This window comes from Sinohyriopsis cumingii, chromosome 12 (genome assembly GCF_028554795.1).
Source record: "Sinohyriopsis cumingii isolate HCF-2022 chromosome 12, ASM2855479v2, whole genome shotgun sequence".
NCBI lineage: Eukaryota > Metazoa > Mollusca > Bivalvia > Unionida > Unionidae > Sinohyriopsis > Sinohyriopsis cumingii.
Genome location: NC_142972.1, coordinates 27,118,035 through 27,141,087, shown reverse-complemented (window position 1 = coordinate 27,141,087; position 23,053 = coordinate 27,118,035). Strand labels below are relative to the sequence as shown.

The 23,053-nt window shown below is 34.6% G+C and overlaps 1 protein-coding gene across 2 annotated transcripts in view; it reads left to right on the top strand.

The window, feature by feature from the left end:
- Window positions 1-22,018, top strand: part of LOC149786143 (uncharacterized) — a 41,585-nt gene extending 19,567 nt beyond the window's left edge. Inside the window, exons 5-8 of one of the 2 annotated variants that reach the window (XR_016424884.1) lie at window positions 781-898; window positions 10,709-10,863; window positions 18,457-21,073; window positions 21,144-22,018. Coding sequence is in view for 1 of the 2 variants with exons in the window: in XM_089976479.1 (XP_089832605.1) it covers window positions 781-898; window positions 10,709-10,863; window positions 18,457-18,559 (376 nt within the window). In the remaining variant the exon portion in view is untranslated. Of the gene's footprint in view, window positions 1-780; window positions 899-10,708; window positions 10,864-18,456 lie in introns of both variants that reach the window. The other variant, XM_089976479.1, reaches the window with a different exon arrangement.
- The last annotated feature ends 1,035 nt before the right edge of the window (window positions 22,019-23,053 follow it).

Sequence of the window (23,053 nt, the reverse complement as noted above, 5' to 3'; positions counted from 1 at the left end):
TTGTTAAAAAATTTTAAAGTTGACTTTATCTCTACACAGAACAGTATGATGAATTACAGTTAAACCAACATGATTGCCACACTATGCAAAGTATGAAAATTTATGCAAACTTTATGCATTTGATAGTAATAAGTATAAATAATAAAATAATAATGTATAAAATAAGAAAAGATACTTACTACACAGGCAATTAGTCAATATTAGAAATCCGAGTGAGCGTCTAATCTCCAAGTGATTAACGACAAGATCTTCACACACTGGAGTTGAACCATGAATGAAACTCGTTTCATTATCAAAGGAAAAGCGTGGTTTTGAGTATGATTTTTGATTGGTTGTTTCAGGCCACCATAGTCTCACTGAATTCTCGTGCTTAAAAAAGATTATGCCAAGAGTCCCAGATTCACATAAAATGAAAAAAACAAAAAACTATTTTTTTTAATTTAACATTTTTTTTACGGAAAAAACACACAAAACGGTTGTACGGCTGTACACTGACGAAAAAGGAAAAAGCCATACAAATTACGGGTAAACCGTACAAGTTGACACCTATGCATGTGATATTGATGATCTATTTCTTGTTTATTGCAGTGCTCATCAAGTTTTATAAAATTATATCCTCACAGAATTTATGATTCACCCATCTTAAATGCGAAAACATTGGTTTTAAATGTGGATCAGTGTGATGGTCTTATGTTAACAAGATTTCATAATTTGTTCTACAACTGAACAAGAACACACAGAAATATTAGTGTAAAATATTGACCTTATTTAAATTTTCAGAGGTGTGGTGACAATAGATGTGTCCCTGAAGGAACTGGACATAATCCAGTGTCCTGCAGAGTTTCATGTGGCTAACGCCTTCAAGAACACGGCCAAATGTGACTACAAATCTCAATATGTAAGTACATGATAATTGATTGCCTTTCTTAAAGACTTTGGTAAAGAAAAACAATCCAACTGCAGATAATTATATAGGGTATTTTCATTTGGGCTAGCCCTTAACAAATGTAATATTCTGGGAATGAAACACCTTTAAATAGCAGTCTGTGATATCAAGAATATTATTTATTAAAATTCTTCAACTTCTCTGTTTTTTTGTTCTTAGTATCCATGGACAACAAAGAAATAAAAACAGTCACAATAATATGGCATCAAGTTAGAGACTACATTTGACAATAAAAGTTTCCTGCACTTGTACATTTAATTTTGATATGGTGTCATGACTCTGAGCATATCAATGGCACTATAAACACACACTTCTCACAGTGATGTTTAACTCATTAACCCCTGGAGGTTTTTGTCATTTTCGCCTGAAATGCGAGTAGGAAACACATTTTGTGGTCTGTTTCTGAATACATCCTAATACATCGACTTCCAAGTGATTTTTCATTAACCAAATGCCTAGTTGTTTTAGCAACATCGTTTTTCATTGGCTATTTTGCTCGTATATGAGCAGAAGGGGTAAAAGTTGGAGTTCTTTTTTTTGGTTGTCTTTTTTTGCTTAAAGGACCCATCATTTTTGTATCGAGACCACTCATTATTCCAAATGCCCATCTCATCCTACCTTTTGCAAAGGTTCATCTGTCTGTGTGCAGTTATACCAGGCTGCCTTAGATCTGAGACCAAAGAGTCTAAAATCCAGACACAAAATCAAATTCCAACCACAGGCGAATTTTTAACGCCATTTTTCAGCACAAGATAGGCTATACATGGCGGCTAATATAACTGGTGGAGGAAGAACCCTGGAAAACCCAGGGAAGAACCACAAGAAGCTACTGGCAGGCTTTCCCATGTACCCACGCAAGCCAAGCCTTGGACTTGAACCCATGCAGACAAAGGTGAGATGGCAGTGATCTGGAACGGAGAGCAGTTTAGACCACTCGGCCACTCGGGGCCCCTTGTTAGCTAATAATTAGATTGTACAGAGGGCCATAAAATACTGTTGTTGCAAGGGCCATAAAATACTGTTGTTTCAATATCAGTTTTGTAAATAAATAGTGGTAGTTTGAAAGAAAACTAGTGAAACATGGAAGGATAATACTAAAATTGGAGCAAATCCATACCCTAATAAGAGATAGTTTTTAGTATATTTAATAAGTAAGTATATTAAGATCTGACAGTGACCACATAGTGGTCATGTTCTGTTTGCCTGTGTTATTACCATAATTGATAATTTTATCAGCCAGACAGATGAAGTCTTGTACTGCGCGTTTGGGAGACTCAGCAGAATGGCTGAAGAGCATCACTATGTGCCAAATGATTTCATTTGCTTTCAAATTTCTGAAAGCTGCATTTCCACTGGTTAATTCAAAGTTCATCAGAACATGACCCCTGAGCGGTCGCTGTCAGATCTTCACCAGGATTGATTAAATCTCACAAATATATAGCCACCATGTTAATTATCTTAAAAAACATGTTTGTCAAGGTTCATTAGAATTTCAGGATCTTGATGTATACAGTATAATTACCATGGTTATGATGGAATATAGTACTTCAAGTATGGAGAACTTGGTGCAACAGATTATTTTCCACAGATAATCCTCATTTCTTAATGTTGTGATATGTAATATAACTGAGAGCAATAATAATTGCAGACGTCCATATTATGGAGATCACAGTTATGGATGACTCTGATATATCGGACTTGGCACTGGCGGAATAATCACGAGATAGGTACAGTGGTTGTTCTCTGGTGTCAAAACCGAAATTCAGACAAACTTCAATGAATTCCTCTATTTTGTCCAGTGGCAATAAAAACATACACAAGGAAGTGATGTACTCCAGAATGGATACAACTATGATGAGTCACACTACCAAATATATGGCTTTCTGGTTGCCCATTCTCCCAAGCAGAGAAAAGCAGCTATGCATTGGTGTGTTGTCATGTGTTTGTGGATGTTTTATTTAGAATTTCCTTTCATTTGACATCTCCAGGTATACCACCTTCAAAAGGGAACCTTTTGAAACCTTGCAGAATGGAACATGGTTGATTCATTATAAAGTTAATGTGGGTTTTTTGTCCTCAGGAGTTATTGTATATTAACTCATTTACCCCTGCTGCCCCATTTAAGTGCCAGGAGGTAGTAACCTACTTCCAAGCTCTGTGGCATCAAGGTCCTTTGAGATACACTAAAGTGTTGGTATTACTGAAAAGTAGACAGATGTAGCTCTACATTGGTAAATAATCTGGACTTTCTAGTCACTTTACAAAATACAGAGGTAAAAACCTATATATTGAGACCAGGGTTTTTTTTGCACCCAAATTTTGCTCATGGTTGGAATCCAGTTTTGTGTCCAGAGTTTAGACTTTTTAAGGCAGACCATTATGAACTGCAAACAGACAGGAGAACCATTGCACAAAGTGGGATAAGATGGGGATTTGGAGTAAAATGGGGCCAGGGCACAAAAATGATGGGTCCAGTAAGCAAAAAAAAGAAAAGAAAGAAATAACTCCAACTTTTACCCTGCTGTACATATGCAAGCAAAATAGATGGATGTATTCAGAAGTAGCCCCCAAAATGTGTTTCCTACTTGCATTTCAAATGAAAATGACAAAAATCTCCAGGTGTTAATGAGTTAAAGACCAAAACATGCATTGATGCTGGAGATAATGTATAAAGACCAAAACATGCATTTATGCAGGGATTTACAGATTAAAAAAGTCAGCTTGCCAGCAACAACCTGATTGGAAAACTGAACTTGTCTGTGGGACTTTGAGCTTGCCCGAAATACAACATCCCAACATGAGTAAAATAATAAGATAAAAATATGGTATATTTTAAGTAAATCACATTATAATTATTGAAACTTTTGTTTCCTTTTGTATATCTACTGGCATCTTAAAACCATATACAGATAATTAGTTATCCAAAAATATATATGTTTATATACATGTAGATAGATTTGTAGATTAGAAAGAGTTTGAATGCAGATGTAGTTGGAACAGCAAAAACAGATATGGACATGCATGCACAGAGATAGGTAGAAAATATTTTGGACATAGCTACAATTTTAAAAAGGAGAGAGATTTAGAAGGAGACTGTATAATTTACTTATACTCACAACACTTGTTTAATAATTACCACTTCAAATAAGAAACTTGCATCAAAATAAATTTGCTTTTGAGAATGAATTGAACACATTTATTTTTTCTTCCATTTAATTGTTTGCCAAGCAGTATGTATAGAGTCTCCTGTAATTATCATGTAAACAACATATAAATACTGTGTGTGAGTGTGTGTGTGTGTGTGTGTGTGTGTGTGATTTGGATTTTTAAAGTAGCTTTAAAATATTTTCAGTTGTATTGCTACGATGTCTGCAATGTGGCAGTTTATAGTGCTGTCTAGCACTGGGGCATCATGCTGCAGATATGTAGCATGATGTCCCACCCAGTCACATTTTCTTGAAATATGTGTTGTAACAGGATTGCAGGGTATAAAACTTGCAGAGCGTAAAGCATTAGGAAATGAAGACAACTATTGTCAGTAAAGTAGCTCAGAGTCACGGTATATTACCCAAACCAATGACGTTAAATAAAATTTCTTGTAACTTATATACCTCTTTCATTTTTTTGGATTTGCCCATGGGCTATTGTCTTGTTAATTTTGCCCAAACCGAATTGGAGCTTGTCCTGGATGTTGGGCAAGTGGATTAGTAAACCCTTGATTTATGCATCATTGTCTATGAAAATGTTTTGACAAAGGCGTAATATTATTTATCAGTTCTGTCATAGTTAGCTATATACAGTAACCCACTGATCTACATGTACATTGCATTCCTGAGAATCTTGGGTTCTTCCTCCACCATTAATACTGGCTGCCATGTATAGCATATCGTGTGCTGAAAAATGGCATTAAACCCTACAACAACAACAACAACATTGCTGAGAAACCTTGTGCATGTTGAATTTGCATGACTTGAGGTGAATTTTTCTATTGGAAATTATATAAAAGTGATGTGATGCATTCCTTAGACCTAACATTTATGACACCAAATGCACCAAAATAAAACATTTTTCAGCCAATACTTTCGTAAATGCTGTATGCCTTTGTTTATATCATCAATTCCTAATTGTAAGAAGAGTTGACTCTGTACCCTGTAGCACACCTACTCACCTCTTTCATATTTCTCTCCACAACTTGAAGTTTTGCTTTCGTTACGTGTTTAGGCTCTTACAGAAACTAACAAGAAAACAGCGAAGACAACAAGCTTTGTAAACTTTTACAAATAATTTAATTCCCTAGAAAACAAGGTAAAAATGAGAAAAATAACATACAGTTTATGAATCAAATCCAGAATTGATCAAAAAATTAAGTAATAGAAGTCCTATTATTAAAAAGTCCTAAATGAATCTGAGTTCGAGTCCTGATGAAATCCAAACTGGAAGACGATGTCTGTTGTAACCTGTGAAGTGCTGCAGTTTCAACAGTCTCTTGTTGAATCACAGAAAATATTATTCAAGTTTTTCACTCTGTATAAATTTTGATAAATATCCTTGTCCAAGAATTAATATAGAGCACTAGTATTTCCAGAGTAAACAATTACATTTGAAATCCAAATAATTTGAAGAAAATAAAATAATTAGCCCAAACTGTTCACAACATAAAACAATTTGACTTCTGAAGTGTTACGGCATGAATGACAATTCTTTTTATCAAAACATTAGTAATAAATTTAACTACAATGCAAAACAGAGTCCTGGATGGAGGTCAAAAGTTCATCCTTCTAGGAAAACCAAAGGTTTGTAACAATGAACACATGTTATTTGTCACATACTCCAAGTATGGCCATGATTCCACTTTATGAATCTTACTCTGAGAAAGAACAACAACAAAAATTAAAACAAAGTTGTTTACCAAAAACTATCACTGGTTCTAAATCAAGGTCAGAAACTAGGTCAGCATTAGATACAATGCCTTTATAAAGTTGTTTACATCAAAAATAGACAGCTCCGGTTAGAGGTTAGAATGTCAGCCTCAGATGCAGGAGTTCGTCGGTACTATCCCTGGCTGAGTCATACCAATGACTTTTAAAAATGGTACTAACAGTTGCCTCGCCTGTTACTCAGAATTAAGAGGTTAGTGTTAGGACTGGTCGGCCTGGTGTCAGGATAATGTGACTGGGTTGGACATATACCTACATGTCTGTGGCATGATGCCCCAGTGCTAGACATCACTGTAAACTGCCACACTGTAGACATGATAGTGATATGACTGAAAATTGTTAAAGCTACATTAAAAATCCAAACCACACACACACACATGTCAAAAATAAAACAAATCAGTCAGAGCTGAAGTCTTATTATGGACAATATCAAATCCAGTAAACAAAGTTGTCTTAAAATAGCATGTAATGGAATAAAAAAAAACAATTTAAAACTTACAAACAAACAATTAAATTAAATTGATATAAACTATATAAAATATACATAACACTTCCAGAGTTTTAGCTTTTCATTTCCTTGTGGAGGTGGAAGCACTTGTATAATAACTGTTGGAAAACACTTAATATAAGGGATAAAGGGAGTTCTTAACTAAGAGTGTTGAACAGAGTAACCGCTACTACAATGGCAACATTGAGGTAGAGTGAAGCTTCCAGAATCATGATTGGGAACCTATACTGCATGTTTGGGTATCTTCATGAACAGGGCACATCTCAGGGTATATGGGTGTCAATATTAATTCATGTAAATGCAAGAATTGAGAGTTGACTGTACATTGTAAATTATCTTAAAAAATATAGTTCTAAATTCATTACATTTTAGCCTACTTTAGAAAATATAATTTAGAATTCATTACATTATAGCCTAATTTAGGAAATATAGATCTAAATTCATTACAGGATAGCCTACTTTAGGAAATATAGTCATAAATCCATTGTTCCAACTCAATGGTCTCTAAACTAAGTAACAGAAAAAAAAAATCTAATAAATTTATTAAAATTCAATAATTAATTTATTTTCATAGAATGCAAAGTGAAAATTTAATTGCAGTATAGTGAATTAAGTCCCAGATAATCCTAAAAGTGCTATCACAAGTTCAAATGTGTCTAATGTCCTGAATGGACTTGTATATTGAATGTGCTGATGTGCCAGTATTGAATAGGTCAGTATGCCAACAGTCTTCATGGATCACAGTTATACAATCCAGAATGTCCTCGAATGACTTAACAATACATGTAATCCCAAAATAGTGATTTTGTCCAAAAATGTCAATGAGCACTGTAATTCCAATGAATAATTTTTAAATACATGATTTCCTTCAAACTATGTCTGAACACAACTGAACTTAAAGTAGGAATGAAATAATTTTGCTTACTTCAGTCTTATATACTGACTTTAACCTGACTTATGACCTAGGTAATTTACAGTGAAATTTTCCATCAAAATTTAAAGAAGGTCAGGTCTGTTTACTAACATTTTAGCAACTAACCTGTTATATATCAGGTAGAACATGGGTTTTTCCAATGTCCTGAACTCAAATCCAAATAGACATGTTGCTTGCAAATGATCATTATCTTAAATTACAATCTTCAGTCATGGACAAAAATTAGCTATGTAATATGTTGTTTGCAAATATCATTACAATCTTCAATCATGGACAAAGGTTGAACACAATATAGATATACATAACACCATACTTCAGTTCTAAATTCATCATAGCTTTAGAGTATTATGGTCACAGTGTCACAGAATTATAAATCACATTTTATTTTAAATCGGTAGATACTATGGCACCTCTTTTTGGCCCAAAAATTCACAAACGTTAAAATTTTATCAGATAATACCATGGCAGAAAATGTTTCAACAGTTGAAATCTACAAATTGTAATTGATTTATAAAATTATTTGATACAGCATCATAGGCATGTGCTCATGATGTAACTATGAAATAGCCATTTTGTGCTAAAATTGGAGCTGTTTTCAAAAAATAAGGCTGGTCCACAGGCAGAAACCAAATTTATATTTGTACAGAATATAAATATATGCATGAATAACCTATTACCAGAATATCATTTTGGTTCTTGCATGTGGACCATGCAAAAACAATAACATTTAATAAAGGCATCAGCATTCATTGATTGGTAGCTTGCATCTCTACAATGGCCAGGTATTAGCTATGTGTAAACTGATATTTCTTCTGTGAGGAATGCATAAAATAATGATTATATTTCTACTGTGACGTGTATATATATGGTCTTGTGTCAACACTGCAAAATAAACATTTAATTTGTTCCTGTGTGTATGTTTTGTAAAATGAAAAGTGCTGTCTACTTTTTCATTGTCTGTATTTTAATTTGGCAGACAGCCTTTCATAATTCCAAAATACGGTACCACTGATATGAAGGGTTGAAAATCATGCCATCTAGTTTTAGTCCATCCAGCATGTACATCAGACTCAAATTTAGACCATTTTGGGGTTCAAAATCACTCACTGGTATCTCCATTAATACTTTCTCAGCTCCAATAATCTGATATACCTCCTAGCTTTAAAAATAAATGGCCTTTGTTACTATGATCAGCCATTATTTTCTGAATGAATTCATCATCAAAAGATGAACCACACTGTAACTCAGCCATTTTGGGTCTTCTGGATAGCATGGATTTGTAAAAGTTGCTTGATGCAAGGTTCACACTATGACAGAATACTTGTTACGGGGCCCAATGTGCCAATCAGAGTTAGTGTAACAACCATTCATGCCTTGCTAAGGAAAGCAGATGTGTAAATAGTTACGAAATAGAATGGTAGAAATAAATTGTATAGTGTGCAGAGTACATTTTTATATCTGTGTCTTGAAACTAATTTGTGGGAGTTCTTGTGCATTACTGCTTTCCAAGTGCGTAAATTCATACAAATTTTGTGCGAATCACGTAATCATGCACCCTGGGAGCATCTCTGCCTAATATACTAAGCACTTCAAGTACTGGCTAGGCAAAACTGGTTCAGTTAGATATACAAATCAATTACAGGACTTTCATTCTTTTATTTAAATTAAAATTGTTTATTGTTTTTATCCAAGGGGGAACTGCTAGGGTCTGCTGACTGGAAACATTTTTTTGTGGCTTGATGGATCATCCTTAATTTCTATGTCGTTTAATATAAAATTCAAAACTTGGGGAAATAAATGCAACAATATGGCATGATTACAAACTGATATCTAGAGAACTGGAATAAATACATTGGTTTTAATCTAACTGTAATTATTTTGGCTTTTGTTATACCCTCCAATGCTAGTTCACTCAACATCTTGACAATAAATGTATCAGACTGATATTTTTGGTTGGCGAAGAATGAAACTGCTATATATGTTGATCAGGTACCTCACATGTGGTATAGTTTACATCTCTCTCTCTCTCATAAAAATGGATGAAAAATCATATTTTAGGATCAATCATCATCATGTGGAATATTATTCTTTGAATTATTATTAACATAATGATAATAATATAATAATGATAATAATAATAATAAAGACTTTATTTAGAGAAGGTAGCTCATTTAGTTACATAACTAATCCACCTTGAGGCCTTATATCTGTTATGTACAATATATACAGTATATACAACATGATGTGAAGAATCTGGCTTGACACTCAATAGTTCGGTGATTTTAAAAATCAAAGTATCAAGCCTGTAAATATGCACAGGCATCTATGAACACAAGGACATATATAAATATAAAATATTCTGCACTGAAAATTTCAACTCTGAAAATGGCGCAAAATTACAGAAAAGTAGTATTTATTGTACTAGAACTGTTCAATTTTCTAAAGATTTCATCCATTTGAGACATTCATTATGAAAAGAAGAAATGCTAGGAGCTTGCAGAACATTGTTCATACCAGTGAACCAGTATATTGAAAACTTTTTTTAAACAATTCCTTCTTTGGCCTTGGTATAATGTAATTTTTACACATAAACTAAGCTTTTCTCTCAAATGTTGCATAAACAAAACAGTTTTTGTTGCTGACCAACATTTGTAATTCTTCTCAATAAACAGTATCAGCATTTAGCTATTATTAATTTACAAAGTACATGTACTGTACTACAATTTTTTTCCTGAAATATTGATCAACGTAAATTGTCTTTTTCTAGAAAGTTGGTACTAAACACATACATGCACAAAATGTTTTAAATGAAAACAAAAATAGGTATCAGAGGTAATTAACCAAAACTAATGGAAATAAATACATCATTTATACATTGTTTCAAAATAAAAATCAAGCTATATAAGTCTTATCATTGTCTTGTGTGCACACTATGCAAATACATAATTTAGGCTATATATGTTTTTTGCCGGTATGGGTGATATGTTATTTTTAGCCTATATATCTATAATCCACAATTGTAGTTACCACAACAGGGAAGAAAACAACAGGCAATCTAATTGTTGATATCCTTTATGAAATGTTGTCCTGGATAAAAATCAAATACATATTAACGGAAGAGATAGGGGCTTAGTGTAATCCATACAGGTTTCATCCGCATCTGATTTGAACCGAAAATGACTTGTACAGTGCTTACCCCTTTGCACAGTTGTAATCAAATCAGAGGTACAAGTTTTCTTCCAGCAGAATGAATGGGTGGAGTTTTGCCCAAAATTTGCAGAGAAGACGTATAGGGAGAGTAGACAAGAACATAAAGTGAAAAGATGAAAAATTATGAATATGTAACCACTATGATAAATTTACTCTTATTTCGTCTGCTTCAGTGTGTGCCAATACCAGGGAAGCGTTTCCAGAGAGGTGGTTATAAGTGTGAGTGTCGCCAGGGGTACGAGTATCCCCTCAAGGATGTCACATGGTTCTTTGATGGGCAGACAATGGAAGAGGAGTATGAGAAGAAGCAGTTTGGCCTTGACAACAAGTAATATATTGAATATTTGTTATCATATCTGGCATTTTAATTTGACTTTTTCATGTTTGACACCACAGTGCTTTTTGCCCATCTTTTGATTATATCTAGCAGGTCTCAGTTTTCTAAAAGGTTGCTAAAAGCCAGGTCTGATAATCAAATTAAGTCAGTTAGCTAAAGCAAATGATACATATATATATCCTCATGGACCTACAAATGAAGGGGGTGTATGGGAGTGGGTGCCAAGCTCTTGCTTCAGTGGCTTAGTGACCAGCTTAAATCAATGCATATTAAGCAAGAAATAGTTTATGTATTAATTATGTATTAATATTTGATTTTAAACATTCAACCATACGTCAATACATGCATGTATAGCATGTATACTATACATGTATAATACCAATGCATGCAGGAACTGGGCATTCGAGTGGTCTAAAGAGCTTGCCTTTTAAAGTTCACTGCCAATTCAGCTCTTTCCATTTGGGTTCAAGTCTCTGACTCTTCCATTGTGGGTATGTGAGAAAGCTTGCTAGTACCTTCTCATGGGTTGGTTGTTCTTCCAGGGGTTTTCGCTAGTTTTTCCTCCACCAATTATACAGGCCACCATGTGTAGCCTATCATGTGCTGAGAAATGGAGTTAAGCCCACAACAACCAATGCATGCAAGGTTTTCTGCAGCAGTTTTGTCTGTACACTATAGGTTTGTCAGGCAAATGAGATAACACCTTTTTATTTGGACAAGCCCAACATGCAACTGACATAGAATATGGGAGGGGCCTGGCCTGCTTGAATATAGGAGGGACCTGGCCTGCTTGAATATAGGAGGGGCCTGGCCTGCTAGAATATAGGAGGGGCCTGGCCTGCATGAATATAGGAGGGGCCTGGCCTGTGTGAATATAGGAGGGACCTGGCCTGCTTTTGAGTTAGAGGAGCCCCTGACATCAGCTGTCCATTTTTATTTTAGCACTGCATGCACAATTAAATTATTGATACATATACTTACTGGCTGAGCTCATTTTATCCATAATAATTCCATTAACAAAAATACGCACAGGGAAGTGTATGTGTTAATGATGATGTCTCTAAATTCAGTACCAAAAATAATTCAAAAATTCCATAATAAAAGATGTAGAACATTTCTAGTTCAATATATATCCATGTGTTGATATTAAGGTCATTAAGTAGCATCTGTATAAATTTCAAACAGCTAGAAATTTCTCAGCTAGATTCCATACGAATCTTAATACTATACGTAACTGTTGCTGCATCTTGAATAATTGTTGACAAATGGATTGAGTTGTGTCAGGAATTGACAGTGTGATTCAGGGGTTGTGTTGAGTGCATGATTGCATCTGACAACACTGTTAAGCCATGTGTGCATGATGGCATCTTTCTTTTTTTTTTATTTATAAAGTAGTTCCCAAAAATGTTGGCAATATTAAGCTGTGAGAGAAAATGTGGTCAGCAAACGCTTAATTAGATTGTAAATTAATTGATTTATTTGGGTGAAAAACTTTCTTGTCACTGCATTGTTTTATGCTTGATGTGAATGTCAGTTAACTAAGCAATCAGATGTTGGCAATTGTTGACCCTGGACTAAGCAATCACATGTTGGCAATTGTTGACCCTGGACATGATGGCAATTGTTGACCCTGGACTAAGCAATCACATGTTGGCAATTGTTGACCCTAGACTAAGCAATCACATGTTGGCAATTGTTGACCCTGGACTAAGCAATCACATGTTGGTAATTGTTGACCCTGGACTAAGCAATCACATGCTGGCAATTGTTGACCCTGGACTAAGCAATCACATGTTGGTAATTGTTGACCCTGGACTAAGCAATCACATGCTGGCAATTGTTGACCCTGGACTAAGCAATCACATGCTGGCAATTGTTGACCCTGGACTAAGCAATCAGATGTTGGCAATTGTTGACCCTGGACTAAGCAATCACATGTTGGCAATTGTTGACCCTGGACTAAACAATCACATGTTGGCAATTGTTGACCCTGGACTAAGCAATCACATGTTGGCAATTGTTGACCCTGGACTAAGCAATCAGATGTTGGCAATTGTTGACCCTGGACTAAGCAATCACATGTTGGCAATTGTTGACCCTGGACTAAGCAATCAGATGTTGGCAATTGTTGACCCTGGACTAAGCAGTCAGATGTTGGCAATTGTTGACCCTGGACTAAACAATCACATGTTGGCAATTGTTGACCCTGGACTAAGCAATCACATGTTGGCAATTGTTGACCCTGGACTAAGCAATCACATGTTGGCAATTGTTGACCCTGGACTAAGCAATCACATGTTGGCAATTGTTGACCCTGGACTAAGCAATCACATGTTGGCAATTGTTGACCCTGGACTAAGCAATCACATGTTGGCAATTGTTGACCCTGGACTAAGCAATCACATGTTGGCAATTGTTGACCCTGGACATGATGGCAATTGTTGACCCTGGACTAAGCAATCACATGTTGGCAATTGTTGACCCTAGACTAAGCAATCACATGTTGGCAATTGTTGACTATGGACTAAGCAATCACATGTTGGCAATTGTTTACCCTGGACTAAGCAATCACATGTTGGCAACTGTTGACCCTGGACATGATGGCAATTGTTGACCCTGGACTAAGCAATCACATGTTGGCAATTGTTGACCCTGGACTAAGCAATCACATGTTGGCAATTGTTGACCCTGGACTAAGCAATCACATGTTGGCAATTGTTGACCCTGGACTAAGCAATCACATGTTGGCAATTGTTGACCCTAGACTAAGCAATTACATGTTGGCAATTGTTGACCCTGGACTAAGCAATCACATGTTGGTAATTGTTGACCCTGGACTAAGCAGTCACATGTTGGCAATTGTTGACCCTGGACTAAGCAATCACATGTTGGCAATTGTTGACCCTGGACTAAGCAATCACATGTTGGTAATTGTTGACCCTGGACTAAGCAGTCACATGTTGGCAATTGTTGACCCTGGACTAAGCAATCACATGTTGGCAATTGTTGACCCTAGACTAAGCAATCAGATGTTGGCAATTGTTGACCCTTGGCTAAGCAATCACATGTTGGCAATTGTTGACCCTGGACTAAGCAATCACATATTGGCAATTGTTGACTCTGGACTAAGCAATCAGATGTTGGCAATTGTTGACCCTGGACTAAGCAACATTTATGCATAGGAAGCGTTAACGACAAACACAAAGAAGACTAAATGGCCACATTGTTGATGGTTCATTAATAAATAGATTGAAATTTTTTAGCTTTAATGAGTTGACATCTTTAAGAATTAAACTAAAATCAAAATGCAGTGATTGGCTATTGGCACTAATGAAATAAACAGTAATTTACAATTGACACATGAAATGAACAGGGATTGACTATTGAGACAGATGAAATGAGCCATGATTGATTATTGAGACAGATGAAATGAGCCATGATTGACTTTTGACACAGATGAAATGAGCCATGATTGACTTTTGACACAGATGAAATGAGCCATGATTGACTTTTGACACAGATGAAATGAAGATTTCCAAAAGAAACTTTTAACCTTTTTATTCAAGTAAAGAAAGACACTGAAAAGAATGCAATATACTTTGCCAAATTATTAAATCAAACATGTTTATTTTGGCACTAGAGCTTTATAGTAATTTAAGAAGTTTACGAAATTGATATACAGTTTTGGGAGCCTCACCATGTGTTATGTCTGAATTGTGCTATAATGAAGGACACACACACACATAATATTTATCAGTCTTGCATGTGGAAGAAATGGAAAGAAACATAATGAACAATTGCATGTGTTTGTACTTTGGGTTTTACAATAATCAGTCATACTTGATGCATTTAATACCATGTTGTCTCAGGACAGGTCAGAACTTTATATAAATATAAAACCTAAGCTCTAATTAGATGGAAAATAGAAAATAGTAACAACAACTAATCTTTATATCCTCCTCCAACACATTTTGGAGGACTTAAAAATAAAACCTGACCCTCAGATTTCACCAGAACTGCCAATCAGTTTAATGCTACATAAAATACTGTTGTCAGATCAAATTCTGTCCTAACAAGTTCTGAATGAAAAAATGTCGTAGACCAGAAGGGCTTACAGGATGGTCTTTGATCTAATATCTGTCCGTACATTAGCACAATTTGTTATTAATACTCGTAAATATTTGGAGGATTGCCTTATATTCTGTTCACAGACATTAATTTCATAGTCTAGATGGTCCTAAATGAAAATGGTACTGCTCAGACATTCTATACCACAATGACCATCTTCAAAATCTCGTTATTTTTACTTATCTTGAGTGTATGGTTATATCAGCATGAGGTTTTCAGTAAAAGCCTTCTTATGATGTCTAGATTGTTTTGCCATTCTGACTGCTAATATTACAGCCAGCATCTGTCTTGAAAACTCCACTGCCACAGAAAGACATACTGGTGTGACTGCTTCTGACCAAAAGATTTCTTACTGTATCTGGAATGTCTTAAATGAAAATGGTGCCAATGGACATCCAGTTTGGCAAGCACACAGTTGGCCATCATGAAAATCTTGTTATTGCTACTTCTTCTAAATGGATGGTTGTGTCAAGATGAGGTGGTCATGTTGTCATGAGGCTTCGCTACAAGACTTTTGATGTCTAGTTGTTCCCGACTGACATGACTGCCTGCTCATGATTAAGCCGTCTCCGATTGTCAGGAATCATTCAGGCCTTTCTCAGCACAATACCAGTTGAGATCAATATCACATGATTAAGCCATCTCTGATTGTCAGGACTTATTCAGGCCTTTCTCAGCACAATACCAGTTGAGATCAATATCACATGATTAAGCCATCTCTGATTGTCAGGAATCATTCAGGCCTTTCTCAGCAAAATACCAGTTGAGATCAATATCATATGATTAAGCCATCTCTGATTGTCAGGAATCATTCAGGCCTTTCTCAGCACAATACCAGTTGAGATCAATATCATATGGAAACCTTCTAGCACCAAAACCAAGAACAGAGCAATTTTAAAAGAGCTTCCAATACTCTGGTATAGTGCTGTGGAACAAGCTTCCACTACATGTAAGATCTGCTGAAAATATTAGAGTATTTAAGAAGAGATATCATGAGCATGTATGTGTTTCTAATAGATAATGGAATTTAGTATTTTAATACTAAACATGTTATAATAAATAGTAATTATTGTTATCTTCATATAATGTGCATTGTTATACTCTCCTGAAGAGGGCCTCAATGGAAAATAGACCTTCACTACTGAGTCACCCTCTATAAATAAAGTATTATTATTATTAGCTTCATTGATTGCCAGAGGGGCCTCATTAAAAACCTTCAGACACTCTGTTTCATTGAAAATGTATTTGTAATTCTTGTACAGATTTTCTATGATGCTGTCTAACTGCTTCATTGCCAGCACTCCTGCAAAAGAATCCCTGCTTGCCAATGCTGATCTGTGGTTCTTGCAGTGATTCAGTATGTTTCCCATTATTGTCCTTAAGTCTTTTCCAAACTCAGTTCTTTCCTAAAAAGATAGCTGCACCCTTTGGTGCAAATCCAGACATTTCATGTACAGACAACTGCTTATTGTTCAGTTGGTTCCCCAATGCATCAGTGATTATTTCTGCTGAGCCAGCAAAGATCTTTTCATCTGCAATGAATGCATTTGTTACTTCTCCATTGTGTGCATATAGCAAGATGTTTGGTCTATTATCTGACACTTCTTCAACCCTTCAAAAATGGAATTGACTATTCTGAACATCTGTAACGACATCTTCACCTTTGTCACTATGTGCAGTATATATTTTGCAATCCATCTTCATCTTCATCAGTTGGATAAACCAGCCATGGAAATATTTATGATGTTCAGTGGCCTGGTGAAGGGTAATATTATCAGGGGAAGCAGCCTTCCTTGTTTATGCCAACTTTGCAGCCATCTCCATTCCTCTGTCTCTTGCCCATACTGTCTAGTTCTCATTATTCTGCATTCCCAGTGGTTATAACTTTTGGCTGCCACCATGTCCATTGGTCACTGTTCCTCTTTAGGTTAATTTTGAGAAAATCTGAAACAGATATCAAAAGGTCATTTTACTCTTCCTGTTCCAATAATAGTTTTATCATCCATTTTCACATTTTGTAATATTGTTGATAATAATAATAATAATAATAATGATAATAATAAAAAATGACCGTGTAGTCTACATGATATATGATAAAAAAAAAATTAATATCATAAAAATTAAAACTATGAATCTTTAAATATAATTACTTTCTCCATATAATGTAAATAATATAACAAAATATTCCCTTTTTTTAAAAAATGAGCTACTTTTATGATACAACTTATTTCTCATAATTAATATTCATATTCCATTTCATTAACGTATGTAGGGTCTATATATTGTGTGTATGTAGTATTGATAATAATAATAATAATAATAATAATAAAGACTTTATTTAGAGAAGGTAACTCGATTAGTTACAGAACTAATCTACCCTGAGGCCTTCTATCTGTTATGTACAATATATAGCATATACAATATCATGTGCTGAATCTGGCTTGACACTAAATAAGCGATTTTGGGCCCCCAAGTGGCCGATTGGTCTAAAGCGGTCACCGTTACAGATCACTGCCGTCTCACCTTTGTCTGCGTGGGTTTGAGTCTTGGGCTCGGTTAATGTAGGTACATGAGAAAGCTTTCCAGTAGCTTCTCGTGATGAAGAAATGATCAACAAATGCATAAATTGCCTTTTCTGGGGTGATTCTGTCAAGAATATGACAGAAAGTCAGCACATAACATAAATGCACAAAATGGTTTAAACGAAAATGAAATATGTGTCAGAGGTAATCAACCAAAACAAATGGAAATACATATTTTATACATCGTTACAAAACAAAAATCAAGTTTTATAAGTCTTATCATTGTCTCTTTTGTGCACAGTGTATGCAGATACATAATTTAGGATATATGTTTTTGGCAATATGGGTGATAGATTTTTAGCTTAGGGTATCAAATAGGAATCAAGTAAACATTGCAGTCTTGTAAATAAATTTAAAATAAAATGCATGTACCAAAATATTTCACTTTATTTTATTTTTTAGGTTCTGTCTTTGCAAGTAAATTACCAGCTCTCTTTCTCGTAGACATTTTCTAATACAGGATAGCGCAACATTGAAATGCAATTTTGTGTGCAGCAATGTGGGATTTAACAATATCGAAGTTAAACAATGGAAAGGTTGTGGCAAAACCAGCTAGCAGCATGATGCTGGAACAGAAAGAAATTTGGAAGTTAATGATTGGAGTGCTTTTAAATTTTCAATGACATCCAAATATTTGACAGTGGTTGTCATAAATTTGACAGAGGTGGTCATAAATTGTAATGGTGGTGGTCATAAATTTGACAGTGGTGGTCATAAATTTGACAGGTGCTCAAAATGTTGGGAGGGGCATAGTGCCCCTATATTTATGCCAAACTGGAACACTGTTTAAAGCACATAGTACCACATATACATAAGTGTTAAGGGGTCTGACTTTGTGAAATAAGTTTTAATGCAGATCTTGTTTATGTTTCAGGTTTGATACGTTGAAGTGCCGTATTGCTGGTGCTGCATCCATAATTGCCAACTGGGGTCTGATGTCTGTAGCACTTGTTTTGTTGTTTTTCTGGAACAAGTGATTTTGATGATGATATGAAGCTCACCCAAATCTACACAAATCACTATACACATTTATTATCCAGATGGTTCTTTTGTTTTTTTATTAACTTCATTTTTATTCTGTCATGTTTAAATGGTCCCACAATGTTCTTTGAGTTTTCTTTACTTTCTTCTGTAATTGTGAAAAATAAAGTTCTTTTCTGAATGAAATTGACATGAAGATTATACATGTACATCCATCTTTGTCTTGATTCTCATGCTAACATACAGATGAGCTTTGTAGTCTTCAAATAACTTCATTTTTTAAGGCATTTGTGTAAAACTTTAAAAACTCCTTGCCTAAGTTCATAGGCAAACATTTCAGTTTTGAAACCACTTAATTTCTTGTTTCATTTGTGCAATAACTCCTCATCTAAGTTATAGTTATTGTGTAATTAATCTTTACACCGAACATTCAAAGATTAATTTTACCTTTTGTTTTTTTTTCTATACGAACATGTACTTTACTTCTCAGAAAGAAGAAAAAACCACAAAGAAAACATTTGTTCGTGTTTGTAACGACATTCTTTACTGGAGATGAATGTACGCTTCATTAATTATAAAAATACAGTAAATGTGATTAGGATGGTATACTTCATTCATTGTTTGTATAATGTGATTATCCACACTTATTGTGTGACATTGATTAACTTTATATGGAATCATTTATCTCGGGAATACTCCACTCCTTGGTGTGATTGAAAACTCTGCAAGAAATGATGTATGAATGATGTACTAGTGTATGCCATGAATTTATGTCTATTGTTCATATATATAATGGGTACAGACTGAAAAGTAGTAAGCATTACTGACATGTATATAATTTCAGTTATTTTTTTTATAGTTGGTCTCTAATATATACCGTGTACTAACAATGAAATCTTATATTTAATTTACTGTTGACAATTGTATTGTACATAGAGTTTTTAAAAAAGATATTTCCATATGCAGCGCATTATGCAGTAGTAGATCTGTGTGTTGTTTATAGGCTGGTACACATATTTTTTTACTTGACAGGAAAATTAGCACCACTGTATTAGTTGCCAGTAAGAAGACATTTTTAACTTGTAACTTCTGACAAAATTTTGATTTCATCTAGCGATGAATAACTGAGTATTCACATTTGCACAAGTCAAAATTTAGGTCAGTTAAAGCATGATCGATAAGTTTTTTATTTGAACAAGTAAATTTAAAATTGAATTTGAATAGATTGTGAAGAGCAGTTTAAAACATAATGTTGCACACTTACAATTAGAATGGCATTCGTGTCAGCATAATTTCTTAAGGCGAAAATTGATTTGTTGGTGGACTACTGGACAAAATGTGCTTTGTTATGGATGGCTAAAGTCTTGAAGATTTCTTTGTGAATTATAAAGTCCGTACAAAATTTTATGTAATCTTCTGTTAGCATCTGTAAATAGCTTTCTATGGTACACAATATCTGTACAGTATATTACAAACATGTGGTACAATATCTGTACAGTATATTACAAACAAGTAGTACAATATCTGTACAGTATATTACAAACAAGTAGACCGATTTTGTAATTAGTTGCATCACAACAGAAATGAAATATTTGTAAATATATATCATGTGTATACATCCATTTAAGTTTTCATAAACTAATATAAAAAAATTGTAGTTCAAGAATGGTATAGTAATCTTATATTATGCAAAATCACCTGCTGATTTTGATCCAGCATTAAATATATGGAGAGGTACATGTATGGTAATGTTAAAATTTACCTTGCAAATTTGAGCAAAAACATGACGACAAATTTAAATCTGGTTTAAAATCTTAGTGTGCCATTAATAATGCTTTTAAGGGATTTCAAGTTATGTCACTTTCAAAAAGTATATTGGAAATTTAACACAAAAGTTGATAATATGTACATATATTGTAACATTAACACAAAACGGTATAGCTTTATTTCATTGGTTTATGTATTTGTGATATATAAAGTAAACCAATTTTCTTTTATCCTTTCTGTATGAATCAAATGTCAGATTATATAACAGCTGTCTGTAATTAGGACTCCATTTAATTGGGAAGCAACTCTGTAATTAGATCCCCACTTAATTGGTAATAACTCAGTATAGTTGGAGCCCCATTAAACTTGTATCATATATATACACTTACAAGTTGAGTCCATTCACAAATTTCACAGACCAAGATCTGCCACTAAATAATGCACCAGCAGATCTGGGTTTTTACAGTTTGTTAGGAGTAACCATTAGAACAAACAACATAGACCCTGGTCTTCAGACGCATTATGGTAAAGCAGATCATGATCTTTTAATTTGCAGTTTGACTCAACTTATTAGCAAGTATATATGATAACAATTTTATGTAATTAGGTCCCCATTTGATTGGTAATAACTATTTTAGATCCCCATTTGATTGGTAATAACTATGTAATTAGATCCCCATTTGATTTGGTAACAACTCTTTGTAATTAGATCTCCATTTGATTGGTAGTAACTATGTAATTAGGTCCCCATTTGATTGGTAATAACTCTTTGTAATTAGGTCCCCGTTTGATTGGTAGTAACTATGTAATTAGGTCCCCATTTGATTGGTAATAACTCTATGTAATTAGGTCCCCATTTGAAGAAGTCATTAGAGCTCTGTAATAATTGTGTTGCTCATACCAGTTAATCCCACAATCAGCAATTTGACATCTGCAAGACTTGACAGAAAATTGCTGGACTTTGACTAAATTGGTATACCTATTTATATTGATAAAGAATTTGTGGTTTCTCTGTCATTGAGGAGTTATGGGCCCTGATTGCCAGTCCTCTTACATTTAGTTTCACAGCAAAACTTTCCCGAGGATTGTTAGACTTAACTAATGGCATGCAGTTCTATATAGATGGGACCTCAACAAGTTACATTTCCTTTTTCAATGCTTCTTATTCACCAGCCTTTTTTGACTCGAGTTTTAGAAGCAAACTTTACCATGGCTTGTGGATTTCAATCAAATTTAGTATTATTAAAGAGGATGGAACTGCAGCCAAATTTTGCTTTAAATTTTATACTGGTGAGACCTAAAACAGGTTAAATTTTCGGTATTCCACATTATCCTTTAGAAGAGTTTTTGCCGATGATTACATGTCCTACTTTGGTTTTATCATCATAACTTTACCAAAGAATGTTGGATTTCAATCAAATTTAGAATCTACCTTTATACTGACAAGGCATAGAATGAGTTGGATTTACAGCATTCCACATCATTATTTGGAGGAGTTGTAGCCCTTGAGTGCCCATTCTCCCAAAATAAGTTCCTGCTTATGGCCATGTCGAGAAAATTTTATTCAGTGAGACCCTTTGCAGTGTACCCATCTGTAAAGGCATTTGTTTATTCTATACATAAGAACTCAGTTTTTTGATCACTCTTTTATACTTTATTTTCATGAATAAAAATATTTTTAGTAAAAATTGTATTTGGTTTTCCTGTTCTTACTATCAATCATACTTTGAAAATTGAAACTCTAAGCTGTGTTATTTCCTCTCTACTTGGATGGATAGACCTGATCTGTTTTGGTGTATTTTTTCTTAATTTTATTCTTGGTGATAATAGCACTTTCAACAGATTTTTGGCTATATCATGCCAAGGATAATGTAGCAAAATGCATGTCCCAAGGACAAACTGAAGCATCCAACAAGAACGGGCCTGAGTGGGTATCAAACCTGCAACCTTTGGATTGCAAGTCTGATGCTCCACCAGCAAAATGGGAACAAATCTGGAATACATTTTTTTTTTCACCAGAGAGAAAAGCCCTGTATTTTTCAAAAATGAGTCAAATTCAGGGACAAGTCGAGGAGTTTGAGAAGGTACTTTTAGAAAGATATATAGAAGAATTATAATTAAAAATCATATTTAACTGAATTTGATGAAATTAGTGTGCTGAGTTAAATTATTTGAAATTTGAAATTTTAGTAGTTGTGCATGAAGTTGTGCAAGCGAAACTGCACCAAAACCCGTGAGACACTAATCCAGTCCAGGCTCATGGGATGGTCTGCTGTCCATCTGTTTATGAAAGTTGTATTATTGCTACTCTTCAGAAACTACTTGAAGAATTGCCATTAAACTTTACACACACATTAATCCCGTTGACTAGTTGGTTCTTATGAAAATGGTGCCACTTGGACATCCAATATGGCCACACCAAAGCCATCTTAAACATCTTGTTATTTCTCCTGAATGCAAGTTCATAGCAACATGGGAATTTCACTAAAAGACTTCTGATAAATGTCTACCTGGTCCTTATGAAAATGCCACTTAAATGTCTGCCACAGTGGCTATCTTGAAAATGTTGTTATTGATACTCCTCCTGAAAAGTAGTATTACTATGGGGTTTTCACCAACAAACTTCTTATATCTGGTTGGTCCAAAATGAAAATTGTGCCAATATGGTCATCTTGAAAACATGATCACTACACCTCAACATAGTGCTTTTACTAAACAGCTCA